General features: G+C 41.7%; 1 protein-coding gene across 1 annotated transcript in view; it reads right to left on the bottom strand.

The window, feature by feature from the left end:
- Positions 1-1,727: 1,727 nt before the first annotated feature.
- Positions 1,728-14,338, bottom strand: part of LOC128298632 (PE-PGRS family protein PE_PGRS26) — a 62,950-nt gene continuing 50,339 nt past the window's right edge. The window contains exons 2-3 of the mRNA XM_053034402.1: positions 8,467-8,627; positions 1,728-7,879 (exon numbers count right to left, since the gene is read on the bottom strand). Coding sequence (XP_052890362.1) covers positions 7,820-7,879; positions 8,467-8,627 — 221 coding nt within the window. The 3' untranslated portion in view covers positions 1,728-7,819. The remainder of the gene's footprint in view (positions 7,880-8,466; positions 8,628-14,338) is intronic.

Raw genomic sequence — 14,338 nt, forward strand, 5'->3', positions numbered from 1 at the left:
TCTAGTGTCAATTGGTAACTTAAATGACTATGAAACTATTTTACTGTTAAGCTTAAAATCAGCTCATTATAGCATCAATTTCTCCCTCAGGGAATCAGTCAAGGTGTATATTGCAACAAGGTTTATCGATCATGACTATTGTGGCTTTTCGTTGAAAAGTAAAAATTTGCATTTAGCAGTAGTTGTAAAAATTGTGTTTCACTTACCCGCATTAATCGTTGATTACAGCACTGCCGTCTGGAATGTTACTCCGGATCACATCAACACAACTCAGGCGCAGCACAACATCACACCATCCTTCTTCGCGACAGAACGTGCCGAAAGTTGCTATGAGGTGCTGCTTATTTCATTTGCCTACCGGACGTATCCACCATGCTTTCTTTGTTGGCATTACAGTGGAATGGTTTTTTTTTATGTTTGCCTACTTAGATGCAGTATTATTTTGCCGAGCGTATTGTTTGAAATGCATCATTTTGTTTGTTGCATAAACCTTGGTGCATTTACTTTGAAGCGTTTCATCTTCAGTTCGCGGGTTTTTGCGCTAAAACAATTGTGTTTCGTTCTCTCCGTACCTCCGACTCCTTCTTCGCGAGGTAAAGCCCGCGAAGCTATTGTATGTGGTTTTTGAAGGTGGTGGTGTTGATGGTGGTGGTATATGCGTAACTAGTATGAACGGTTTAAACAGTATATGCAACGTGCGTGGTGCTTGTGGAAAAGTGGTGGCATGCGGTGCGGTGCTTGGATGGAAGTTTGTGGCAGAGAGTGAACAGTGTGGTGCAATAAGATTGGCATATCACATGACCGAACAGGGTGGACACGATACGCGTGTGGATGACCTCCAGTGCTCTGTACTGTACGCGTCGCTACTATTGGTATCGAGGTGCACAGGATCAGAAAACCAGTTATTACCAGGCTCGGAAAAATACAAAACCATAATGCACACAAAGAAAACTGATTCCATAAAACCTCCCACCCTCTTTCCCCCGCAAACGCCCTGTAGCGCCCTGTTTTGTTCGACCACACTCACGACCAAACCAACTAAAAACCAACCAGTGTGTGTGTGTCCAAAATTCGCCCCTAAAATCAAACCAAAACAGCTAAACAAACAGAAGAACACAACGAAATCAAACCATCAAAGTAATGTTCTGTTTTTTTTCGTATTTTTATTTTAATATATTTATTATATCTAAATTAGTTTATATGTTTTCCAGTTGCATTGCCTCCGCACTGCATCACGCGGCCTTCCTTCGCTGCTGCCAGAATAACAAACCATGCAGTGCAGCTTGTTATGCCTGTTATTTGCACATCATCTGCCCTTTATCTTCGCACACCTCACACTAAACACCGGTTCTGCTTCCGGTGTGTTTAACCGTGTATGTGTGTGTCGGTAATTCTAAGCCTTCGAATGTGCAACGTGTTTGTATTGGTTTGCTTAGGCCTTTCGATTTCGCTGCTGTTTCATGTTGCACAACATACAGCACCACATTCCGTTTAAGTTTAATGCTCAATAACATCTGTTGAGTTTTATCTTTTCAGGCTTTTACATTGTTACAACTTGTTTGTTTTGTTTGCTTCTGTGTGTGTGTGTGTTTGTGTGTCTTTTTTGTTTTGCGCTATTTTGACACCTTAAAAGGGCTACTTATGTAACGATGATTGTAGGTTGCCTTTGGTTTTTGTTGACTGCTGTTCGGGTTTTTTTTCTTCTCCCTCTATGTCTCTCTCTTTCTTCTCTTTCTTTCGCCATTAATTACGCTACAATGAAGGGGTACGCGTTCCTGTCTGTGTGGGTGTCTGTTTTTTTTTAATCACTTCTCCCGTTTATACCGCTACCAGTAGCGTATTCGTACCTCAATAAATAACAAATATTTCCATTCAAAAACGACTGTGGCGAGAGTTTTGCGTTAGTCCCTTTTTTTGTTTTTTTTTACTCTGTTACTTCTTCTTCAACCCTTTTTCCATGCGATAAGTTCTAGTCTTTAATGTGAATCGAGTTGTTGTTCGATTTATCAAGATTTCCCGTGTTTTATAGACGTTTTTTTGTTTTGGTTTTGTTTTTGCTAATGCTTTGCCCAGTCTTCTGGTGGTTTCTCTTTGTTTTTTTTTTGTTTGGTTGGTTTTGTTCTAAGTGTACACATTCATTGATTGGGAGCCCATAATTAAAAACCGTGGGTTATAGGCGTTTTGAAACGCACAATAACAACCCCTTTTTCTCTCTTTCGCTCACGAACAGTGGGTAGTGCGGAAGATTTAAAGGCGCATACTAACATATCTGTAACTCCCAACGTCCCATCGTCGCGAGAGTCTTCTGCAGCCTTTAAATGAGTTCGTCGGACTACCCGCTAGTTCGTGGCAATAAAATAAAGCAACAAAAAAGAAAAGAAAGACACTGGAAAACGCTTCATTAGCTTAATCCAACGAAGGCAAGATCAAACATTATTGCTATTGTTGCAGTGTGAGAGCAAGCGTTACCGTTAGCGTTAGCGTTAGCGGATGCAGACTGTGTTCCTATTCTCACACTGTTTCATACTACCCAGCACAGGGGGTTGGAACGCTTCCAGAGCGTTCCGTGACGGGACACGCAGCCAACCGGCACTTGAAGGTGAGCGGCCAGGCTCGGAAGCGTGCGTCTGTAGCGTAGCCTGTCGCTACAAGCTGTTGTTGCATGAAATCTTGGCGCTTTTACTAATACTTAATAGTGATGAGCATTTAAAAAAACACCCATGTTTAGTTCGAATATATTGTTTATACTCTGGCTAGCTACATGTTTCCTCGTGGTTTTTTAGGTGTTTGTGTGTGTATGTGTGTGTGTGTGTTACGCGTAATTCAACTGCAGGTCTACTAAGTCAGTCTTTTCTTTATAATTTACTTGTTTTTTTTTAACTTTATGTGTGGTTTTGCTTCTAACATTTAACCATTCGCTCCCAGCTGTGGAGGTGTAGGTACGCGTATGCGAGAGTGTCGAGCACGGTTCGAGCAGCAAATCGAAGGGTTGCGGCCCTGTCTGTAAGACCTCTCCCGGCGTGGTACTAATACGTAGGCAGAAATTGCTTTCCCGTGTAGCATTCATCAGCGTGTGGCACCGGTAGTGGCCGGTAGCTTAACGCAACGGAAATCGTGAAGATTTTCAACATGGGCTCCCAAACAATGAAAACACTTTCTCATCACTTCGTACACCCGTTCGAGGCCTCGAGGTTTGATGATGTCGTTTACCGATTTAAACATGTGACCCGACCGTTCTGACGATATTCGATCAGAGTTTTGCTAGCGCTTTGTGGTTTATATTAGACGATACATTTTTTTTTTCTTTTTGATCTGGAAATTACTTCTTGAGATCTTCCAATTGACGACAGCCGTATCGAACTAACTGCACGAAAGGGACATATTGCTAACGGGGTTTATTTGTTTTTTTTTTTTTAATCAATTGACATGTTCTTTTGAAGAACCCGAAATTAACAATCACAAACAAAACTCAAAAAGAAATGGAACCGTTTTTGAGCCTTCGGTGATGTGTTTTTTTCCTTCCTGTTTTTTTTTCTTGCAATAGCCTCGTTTTCTTCATGCAACCAACAGTAACAACATCGATAACAGCAACAAACAATGGACTTTAGCAACGAGAACGACAGATATAGGAAAACAAATTATATATAAGGCAAAACAAAACAAAAAAACAGTAACGAATGAACATTCAGTGCCAGGCGTATGAGTGGTGATGTTGGAATGTAGTTTTCCTTATTTTTTTTGTGGTTCCAAACAGGTTTGAAGACATGACCAGAAATGCACAGAAAACAGATGATGACGGGTGGATGGTGGGTACATGTGTGCGATGTGGTGAGCGGTCTAGTGTTTTGGGGTAGCGTTCTACTTTGTTTTGACTCTACTCGTTTTAGACACATTTCAGGAAACCGATACAGATGTTTTTTTTCCTTTTCCTTCTAGTGTGTTTGTATGTTTTGACATTTTAGGTTGTTGCTTTTACGCTTAAAAGAACCGTTTCGGTAATTAGTTTGTTTTTTTTCTTTGCCTGCATGAAACGTATAAACTAACGACAAACATAATCATAATGATGGATCAAACCGAATGTTTGACATAATTGTGTAATGCTCTTGAATTTGTGTTTCTCTTCGATCCACCTCAGGATGTAACGCTTTATCACCGTTTATGCGATGTATACAATTAGTTTGCATTCGTCGATTGCATCACACTGAGCTCGTGTTTGCCCACGCCAGTCACTGACACTTGGCTGCGTACGTGACGCAGCCTTACCGCTGAACGCTGAAGCACTCCGACCGCAGCCATGCTCGCAGCCGTTTCGTCGTAGTTAACACTGTTCTACACTGTGTGGGCTTACTCGTCGGGCACTAGAATCAGTCGTCGATGAGACACACGTTTGGGTGCGTTGATCACAGCGGCCACAGCGGCCTTGTGTACTCTGCCTTCGAAGCCATTGAACCCGGGGATGCCCGGAGCCGATTGAGATGGTCTGACCGCACAGTGACAACACACGCCCTTACTACACTCAAACCTTGCTCGATTTCTCTTCTGATTGTGTGTGTATGTGTGAGTGAGAGAGAAAGATGTTTAGTTTTGCTTGTGTGGAACTCTCCATCTGCGGGTTTTTTTCTTTTTTCTGCTATCATGCCCCTGTCCTTTAATTTTGCATCGCAAAGTTTCGTTTATCTTGATCTCTTATTTCACCTTCATTTGCATCGGTGAGTGTGTGTATGTGTGTGTGTGTGTGTTTGTGTGCTCGGGTTTCTTTTCGTCAATATTTACTGCTTAATATTTGTTGTTTTGTAGATATTATTGTGCAAATAGACATTTATAAGTAATGCTTTTGATGAGCGTGATTTTTGCAAAGTCGTTTGTTTTGTTTTGTTCGTTGCGAAAATAAGAGTGTGACTGTGTACAGTGTGAGTGAAAGGAAGGAAGGTTCTGCTGCTGTATGTGCGCTGTGGGGGGGGGTGTGTGTGTGGTGAGTGTCTGGTGCGTGCTAGAGGCGTATCTTGAAAGGGTTTCTAAAATGTTAACGTTCTAACACCTGGTTTCGCTCCGGAAGCGGGCAAAACCGATAGCTGTACAGGTGCGTTGTCTGCAGGAACTAATCAGCTACTGGTATACTGACGCTCATGTACATGCGATGAAGATACTGGAAACTAGAAAGAATGCGCACGCGGTTTACGGTGAACTCAGTGACATCACAAGCGGTTTGAACGCATCGCTCGCGGCGTGTGGCGATGGACTTATTAATGTTCGGTGAATGATTGATGTATCAGTATGTTCAAGATATTCTGTTTCGAACTCCTAACCTTAATTGTAAGTAGAATGCTACTCGCTGATTTACACACATCCGACCATTAGCTTAATCTCTAGTCAATTGCACTGCCTGCTATGAAACTCCCCGGAACGACACTAGAACTGATAAATCCACAACCAGTTTGAAATGAGGACGAGAAATAGGAAACAATAGGAAAACTTACGTTACACCTGTACAATACATCGTGAAACAATACTGGGAGTAAACAATGTAGTTATGTGTACTTTTAGCACTAGTTAAACATAAATAGGGACATAATATAGAAACCAATTAATTAAAATTATTGGAAAATTGCGTTAGGACGCTGAATTGAACTTTACTAAAAAAAACCACTCCAAATACGACTTGGAACGACAACTTGAAATCTGTCCCTGTCTATTACTCTCCCGTTTTCTCTCTCTCTATCTCGCGCTCTCTCCTTCACTTCACGCTAGGCATACAGCATTGGATGGCATTGCCCGCACCATTGACTGTCGCGTGGATGGTCGATTAGAGATATTGATATCATCAGTCATTTTGTCTTTTGTTTTTTGTAATTGTTTAATTATTTTGGTTCACTTTGCGCACCCTGGAGCCAAACCCCCGGAAGGGGGAGATGGGGGGTTGGGGCTGGTTTCGTATGGCTTCGGTGATTAAATCATTCACCAGCCCTTTGCGCTTTTGCCCGCAGCAGGAGCCCCGAGTGTGGGTTGCTTCTGCCTTGGGGCTTGTAGCTGCACCTTTCGCTTAGTCCATTACCGCATCGAATATTAGCATTTAAGGATCTAAAGTGTTTGTTTTCTCTGCTTCTTATACTGCTGACTTATCTATACAATATAGCTGCCTTGTCCATGAGAATAGTTTTCCTCCTCCGATGTGTACGTTGTGTCGTGATGTGGTGTGATGCGTGTCTCTTTCGAAACGGGAACGATCGGATGGACATGTGTGATGTCTCTCTTGGTAAGAAGTGGATGGATGGTATGGAACAACATTTTCTTCTCTGGTTTGTATCGTTTCGTGTCGATAAATGATTAAGGTTTCGGTTGTGGTCACCTCTTAACCAGATACGTTCTCGGTGCGACTAGCTTTTAATGACCGGTGCTTATTATATTGAATGATCTTCGCTTCTCGAGATGAATGGAACCTTCATCTTGGAGTTGGGACTAAACAAACATTGAAGTGATACAGTGAACCAAACGTTTAACACACCGTTGAACTTTATGTCTGTGATTGGGAAAAGAGGGTCTGTTTACAGTTTGGAATTGATTTTGATTTTTACAATGTAGAAGACAAAATGTACATTTATTTCATACACTTACTTAACTACATGTACCGATCGGTTGTGTGTGTGTGTGGGTGTGTGAGTGTAGATGTGTGTTTCACGTGAGAGTGTGTAGTTTTTGTCGTTTTTTTATCAATTTGCACAACAAGAATTGTTACAGTTCCGCTTCAGTTTTAACTGTTCTGCCAACGCTCGCAACCATGACGCTGTCTCTGACGGGTTGGCCTTCGTATCATGTTTTACTTACTGCCGTAACACATTCACACATCCTCTCACTCACTCGTATAACAAACCACCAATGCAATGTACACCCGTCCCATTTCGTGTGTCCTTTTTTTTGCATCCGGACGCATGCATACGATCAACAGCCTTCACTTACGAATTTGATTCGCTCACGACTCGCCACACAATTATTCCCTTACGCTGCGCCACCGTTCATTGTATGAAGTACGGAATGTTGTTGTTTTGCTGTTGCTTCTCTTTCGTGTTTGCTGCTTATGTTTCTAGTTCTTAGTCGGTAAATATATGTTTTTGTATATGGATCTATGTATATGTATATATGTATATATATATAGTAAGATCATCTGCTTTTTGAGTTTTGACGTTTTATTTTCTGTTTGGTTTGTTTTGTTCCGTTCCGAATGCATGTTGTCATGTTTAGCCGGTAGAAGTTTTGCGTCCGGGCAAGTGAATGAAGTGAACGCACAGCATTGCGTTAGGAGTTACTGTGACTGCGTTTTTTTTACCACCTCCGTGTGCTTCTCTTAACCATATGTACAGAATTCTTCAAGTCTATTTTTACAACGTCTTTTTTCCCCCTTTTTCCATTAACGCATTGCTGTGAGTGTGTGTGTGTTTGTTTTTTGTTTTGCTTTCTTTTTTGATGATTTGAAGAACAGCTCTTCTCTCTACATTTTTTTTTGCAGAAGTCATGATTGGACTTACTTGTGCCGGGCAATGTGCATGCTTTGGGTTGCATTTTTCGATGGTTTATCTGACTCGCGCAATGTAACATAACATGTATCCTTAGTTTCAGCCCTTTCGCTTTCTGGCTCACACACTTTCTCTCTCTCTTATCTTTTCTCTTTCTCTCTCTTTCTCTCTATTTTTCTCTTTTTCTCTTTCTTCCTTTTTCCTTCTAATAGTCTCTGTGTTCGTCCTTCATCACTTTTCTACAGTTTCCTATGCGTTCAATCTAGCGCTATAACAGCGATGCTGTCGGGAGCTGCTGTGAAATGTACAACTTAACGGCCTCGAGCCCATCTCAATAAGGCGTCCGCTAATACGTCGAGATGTGCTTTTGTCTGTAAGAAGGGAGCAGAAATGTATGTGTGGTTAGCATGAAATACGCATGTCCTTTATGGTGCAGTTATGAAAGTTCCAAAGAGGTTTCTGTTCACCAGCAAACTTCACAAGAAGTGTTGTATGTCGTTTATTATTGTGTACCGGATCGGTATGGTTCAACGAAATTAGGCATTATGGTACATATTAAAACGAAACTAACATTTTCTTTTGATTTCAGCTCAAAGAAACACATTTTCTATTTTGTTTTTCATGGAATGTTACAACATCTCAGATAGCAGCAGAATGATGACAAAAAATAGTTTATCAACGGTTTTTGTTTGCGATCCGTATGAAACACCAGGCACCTCCATCGGCCTGCAGGCGTTTGTACTGTGATGGAGGCGCCTGGTCTTTTATAATAAAAATGTGTAAAATGTATTAATCTAGTTATTATTATTTTTTGATAGTATTATTAGCATTCTTTTTCCGCAATGGGATTAACAAAAAAATAAGTAGTTTGATATGTGTTGATCAATGTGTCAAACTGTATCACACTGAGAAACAGAATGAGAAAACAGTGCACAGTATGATGGATTTCTTAACTTACCGTTTTGTAGAACATACAAGCCTGCCTGTCCTCGTCCTCGCCTTCGGGACAGTCGATGAAACCGTCGCATAGTACGTGATCGTCTATACATCGGTACCGGCCTTGCCGATCTGGGGTAGGACATGCAAAACGCTCCATGCCATCCATCGCTGGTGGACATTCTGTAAATAAAAAAGGACAACATTGCTGTGTTAATGAGAAGTATTCTCAATCCATTGATAAGTTTCTATTGAACATTTCTTATGAGATAAATAATCTGTCAGCAGTTGCAATAACGTTCACGGTTTGGCGTGGAATGTGACGAATTTAACGAATGAGTAAATGTATTTAATTCATTTTTTGTTTCATCTCCAGTTTTTTTTTAATGTACAGAATCGCCGAGACAGAGAATATTACGAAAAGATTAAAATGTGAAGAATGGCCTGAAATAAAAGAAAACTCCTAAAAGAGAAAAGGTTCAGACATCAATTAAGCCTAGCCAAAAAAAGAGTTGTCGCCCGAGACGCGCACAATTGCTATGTATGAGACAGAAAAAAAAGGAAGATTAAACAGACAACATTTCCAAGCAACCGTGGGTGGATGAATCAATTTTCCTAAATGTGCCGATCAGACGCTAAAGATAAGCGACATAGAATGGCTGGAAGCGAAGGTTGGGCGTTCCGAGCAAACCAGCCAGACAGGTAAATCTGGGGATCGAAGAAAGGCTTGCACGGTGGACCCATTTATTCTCGGAGACTGGTAGCGAATTGGATTCAATCCGTGCCAGTATTTATGCCGCGACGTGACGATTTTTGCCTTGGCAAATTTCCATTTTCCCGCAAGCCTCTGCGCACTGAGCCGTGTCGGCAGCCTGTTTGCATTATTGTGTTGTGTTTTTTTTTCTTCTGTTTGTCCTACCGCTTTGCTGGTGACATGAGGCGGTACCCTTGGACAGACAGTGAATAGGATATATTAATAATTTTCTACTGCGATACCGCAAGGAACCTGCGTGGACAGGGAAGATGCTGGCGAGGAGAAGGCGATTCGTACGGTCTGTGATTTATGAAGGACCGCTGAAAATCGATCGATCGGTGCTGAATTAGTCAATTCGTCGCTGTGTTTGAGATTGCAAGAACCAGCTGCACGAGTAACCGCGCCGAAGAAACGAAACGAGCGAGTTAGGGTTGATTGATTTTAATTAAGTACTAAAAACGGTATTTTTAAGAGCTTAACTCTATGACTGTGGGTTGAATATGGACCAATTAATAAAATGCAGTTTTTTCATAAAACTGCTTAAATTGAGAACCTTTCAATTTAAGCGCCGTTAAGGAAATAATAAATTATTCTGCCTTTTCATTTAATCATATTATTTGGCTAATAAATTCCGGACATGAACGCCTGTTTGGGGTTGAAGAAAGGCAATTGGGTTTGTTCTTACAAATTGAATATCGTTTAAAATCAACTGCTACCATCGAACAAAGCCATGTATTCGATCGGTTATCCGCAACAGCAAGCTTCGTCATTCATCTGGCCAATTTATTTACTCTCCCTTACTGTTCGGAACACGTTAGGTGCGAGAGAAATCGATAGAAAGCAAAACGATGTGCGGTACATATAGTTACCCCCGAGACCGAGTGGCGGGAGATAATTATTTGCATATTTCATTGATATTTAAATAGCTACATTATGAATTTTAATGAACGGAAAGAGTAAGCGGACTAAAGGCAACGATAAAAGCTAGATTGCCACCTACTTTCATTCACATCGCCGTTGAACGGCAGGGGGTAATGTGTGGAAAATATGCTTAAAAACATGTTTAAATAATGCAAAATAATGAAATAATATTTGCATATACCGTAACATATTACTCTGAATGCTACAAGGACTGTTCAAACTGGAGGTTAGCAGCCCTTCACACTATGCGCTTTTTGCAGCTTGTGCTTATATTTCCAATGCAGCATCATCTAGTAGCACAGTGTACCGTGTAAATACATTGTTATGTTGACAGATCACGCATAGTTCAACTGATCTCGATAGTGAATGGCAATAATTTATATGGATTTAAACATCAAAATGGATATTAAATAAAAAATGTTGTCCTTTTTCAAACAATTGCTTGATTGTTTCTTGTCAAGACATGAATTCTTCATTCTTCATTTCTTCTTTTAAGCAACACAACAAGCCCAATTGGACTAGTCCTGCCATTTATAGCTTTTCTTTGACTTTATTTATCCGTATAGATAGTCCTCCGTATTGGTCCGGTTTGGTCCGGATGAGATTTATGGTCTGTTCTGTCGTGTGAAGACCGATTGGCTACCAAATGCACCGCATCGTCACCTCTTTGGCCAGTACATGGGTTAGGTACCATAAATGTGCTTAATTCCATCGCTTGAGGCAAGAAAAACCAAACCATCAACTTTAATAATTGATTGGGGTTTTACAGTTCTCTGAGAACTTTGTTAATTTCAACGCCTTTAGAATTTACTTAAATTTTAGACAAGGCCAATAGACAAGCTGTAAAATTGTGAACTCTCTTGTATTAATTTTTAATTAATAATATTATATATTAATATTTAATATTTTAATAATGACTGAGAAAAACTTAAACTCAAATATACAGTTTGAAATAACGCTCTAATAGGCTTACGATCGCTTAGTTTTTAAAAGACTTTATCCTTCCTTTGTAATTTAAATGCTATAGTTTATAAACAAAACAAGTTGAATATCCGTTGGAATGCTAACACCCATGAAATAATTATCAACAGCTGCAGTAGAGACGTTTTCAGCCAAATGCCCAGCTATAAATGTACAAAAATATTAGTTTACATCGGTAATCTGTTATAAAACTCCCTAACCTAGAAACTAGAAATTTCTATCGGTGAAATCTCGCTAAGATCCGTTAATCTGAAGCGCATGTTTCAATTAAGCAAAGAAAACAAACCTGCCAGCAGACTTAACGACGGTATCGGATTATTTATGAACTTCCTCACGGGGGTGGCCAGTTTTGAAAAGGGGCGGCACTAGATTCGACAACAACCAAGTCCCTGCTGGCTAGCAAAAACATCCTTCCGTACGCACCTAGGCGCACTTTATTGTACCAGTACCCGCTTTCACCCGAACGGATTGCTTCACGTGGGACGTGGCACGGGGGGGTGGGACATAAAATCCGGCCAAACAATGGTGAGCGTTTATCGTTCGACAAGATTGGAGATATTCGGGATCCATTTACCCAGCGCCCGTTCGCCACATTACTCACTGCTGCTAAATTCCATATTTTCCTCCCACATTATCCATGGGGTGCGGTGGTCGGGTGGGTTGGGGAAAGAGGATGCTAGGGTTGGGATGTAAAGGAAGGATCTTTTCTAATTTATCGACTTTGCAGAAAACTTTGTCCCACGCCGAAACATCTCAAACCAAAAGTCAACCAAAACCCACACACCATTCATCCGTTTCGGCGTATCGTTTTTCAAACCCCGCTCGCGGTCCGCTCCGGCCTCCGGCCCTGTGGTTGTGTGTCCGGCCCTGCGAGGAAAAAGTGTCCAAGAATATGCTCTACTTTCGGACGGGCACGGGGAAGGCCGGTACCGGAAGGGCGGGTGGTGCGGTGGTACGGAAATCGCTGGATGGATTGCATCACCGCGCCATCGCCGCATGTGTTGCGCTCGACGTGGCACATATTTGCCCAGCCACGCTCGCACCCGTCTATGCACCAGTTCCAGTCAGTTGGCCGTGTGGCGCAGCAGTGTGGCGTCGTCTGCGATGCATTTATCTTCGCAGACCATTTCACTTTTCGCCATTATGTTAAGCCATTTATGTGTGTGCAACCATACATCGGGTGTGTGCAGTTTCATTTCTGGGCTAGCAACGACTGGTCAGCTTCAAATTTGCCACCTACCGAAGCATAACTCCTACGCTGTGACTCCATTAAATATGTCACCAGCATGCCTGGCTTGGAACGCACGCGGAAAAGGGTGCAATCATTTCCATCGTTCTCTATCACCAGCAAATGGGTGCGAAATGGACGGGCAATTATGGCTATAAACTGCTTCGTTAGCATCGTCAGCGTCTTGGAAAATGGACCGTGTTTGGATGAGCAATTAAAAAAAACACTCCCCTGGGAACAAAAAACCCCGTCCCCCCGTCGGTGAACAAAAGGGGCCCCGTTTTCGAGCATCGCAAAGAGGCGAACAACTGAACGACAAATGTTGCAACAATTACCAATCAAATACGGCCGTATTTTAATGAGTGAATGCAGAGCCTTCCTCTGAGCCCCGAGTGGAGGAAACTCGAATTCGTGGAAGAGGTTATGCAGTGTGTAGCCCCGTTTTTTTTGTTGTCTTTAGTCATGCCGCGATGCCTTTTTTTCTACCCCTTGTCGATGCTTTTTTCATCCTTCAGTGTAAAGTTTTCCAGGTACGTAACAATCCGATATGCAGCTACCAAAGGCAGCAAAGGGATTAATTTTCATCCTGCCTTCCAGGAAGCTTGGTTAACCACCGGCGACATTTTCTAATTTTATGCTGCATGCCTCGCATTTTTTTCAGTACAAAAAGGCAAAAAAGCCACCACAAAGAATCATATGACATAAGGGGCAGTGTTTCGAGCGAACGTTCGCTTACGGCTAGCACGGTTCATGCTCAAGCAAAATGGAGAACGGATACCGAACCATGCTACATAAATTGTATGAGTAATTTAAAATATTCATAAGCGAGGCCTAATAAACAAACATCTTGAAAGCATGAAATTTTCACCCGTTTCGCTATATCAGTACAATAAACTTTAAAGTGAGTATAGTAAAAAAGATAATTTTCCATCAGTTTGTCATTGCTGTTGCTACGAACTTTAAGCTCCAGCAATCACGTCGCAACGAAAGCGTTTCTTGGGAACAATTAGTGCAACAATGCACTCGCTGAAGTGGAGTTGTTGAGGTTAACAAATTACGATGGTTGATTCTTGTGTAAACAATTAAAGCATGAAACATTGGAAACAAACAAAAAAGTGCAACTGAACAAAAGCCAACCTTCAAGGAAGTAGTTTAAAAGTATTGATGTTCTAACGGCTGTGTAACAGGCAATTGTTTCCTGGGAGGTGATTTTTTTTTGTTATTGTTTGTGGGAAAGTGGTGAATAGTTTGTGGAACCTCACCGAAGGAAACCCAACGATCATTAATTAGTGTTGCGGCAATGGTTTTAATTAGCTGGCCAGTAAAAGGGGCTGGAAAAAAAACAACAACACTAGAGAAAACTACTTGGAAAATGGCTGAGTGAGAGACTGACGAGGAAATTGAAGAGGAGAGAACTCACGCTTAGGAGAGAAATAAAACAAACTAAGGGAAATGTGACTTGGAAAGGTGGTTAGAATGGTAAGCAGGAATAAAACGTCTCATTCTTCACTGTTTCCCGGTGCTTTCCAGCGAATTTAGACACCTTCAATGCTATGAGAGACTGTGCGCTTCGGTGTGACAACAAAGAAAAACCATACGCTTCAGCGTGATGGCAAGGTGTGGCCCGGATGTGGCAAGCAGTGCGGTGTACGATATGCCGCAGTAAGCGTTCGGACTTGTTATGAAAATTTATGGTTTGCACATAGCGGTGGGCCAAACGTGGGTTCCGTCTTCACCATTGCCCGGTGCGTTCTCGTCCGGTGTTGCTGTCATCTGTGAGGTGCAGTTTGCTGGTGGTTTTATTTTCCTTTTTCTTTACCCATGGCCCAGTGATTCATTGTACACATCGGGCCCAGCGGAACGTCGACTCGTTGTGGGGAAAGTTTTTGTTTTTTCCGCACTTTTTTTTCTTCTCGTAGCACCGGTCAGGTAGTTTCCGTTCCAGCAAACCTGATACCGGGAGCAGCAAAGAAAAGAAGTTTCGAGGCGAAGTTTCTCGAGGCGAGGAAT

Source organism: Anopheles moucheti, chromosome 2, assembly GCF_943734755.1.
Source record: "Anopheles moucheti chromosome 2, idAnoMoucSN_F20_07, whole genome shotgun sequence".
NCBI lineage: Eukaryota > Metazoa > Arthropoda > Insecta > Diptera > Culicidae > Anopheles > Anopheles moucheti.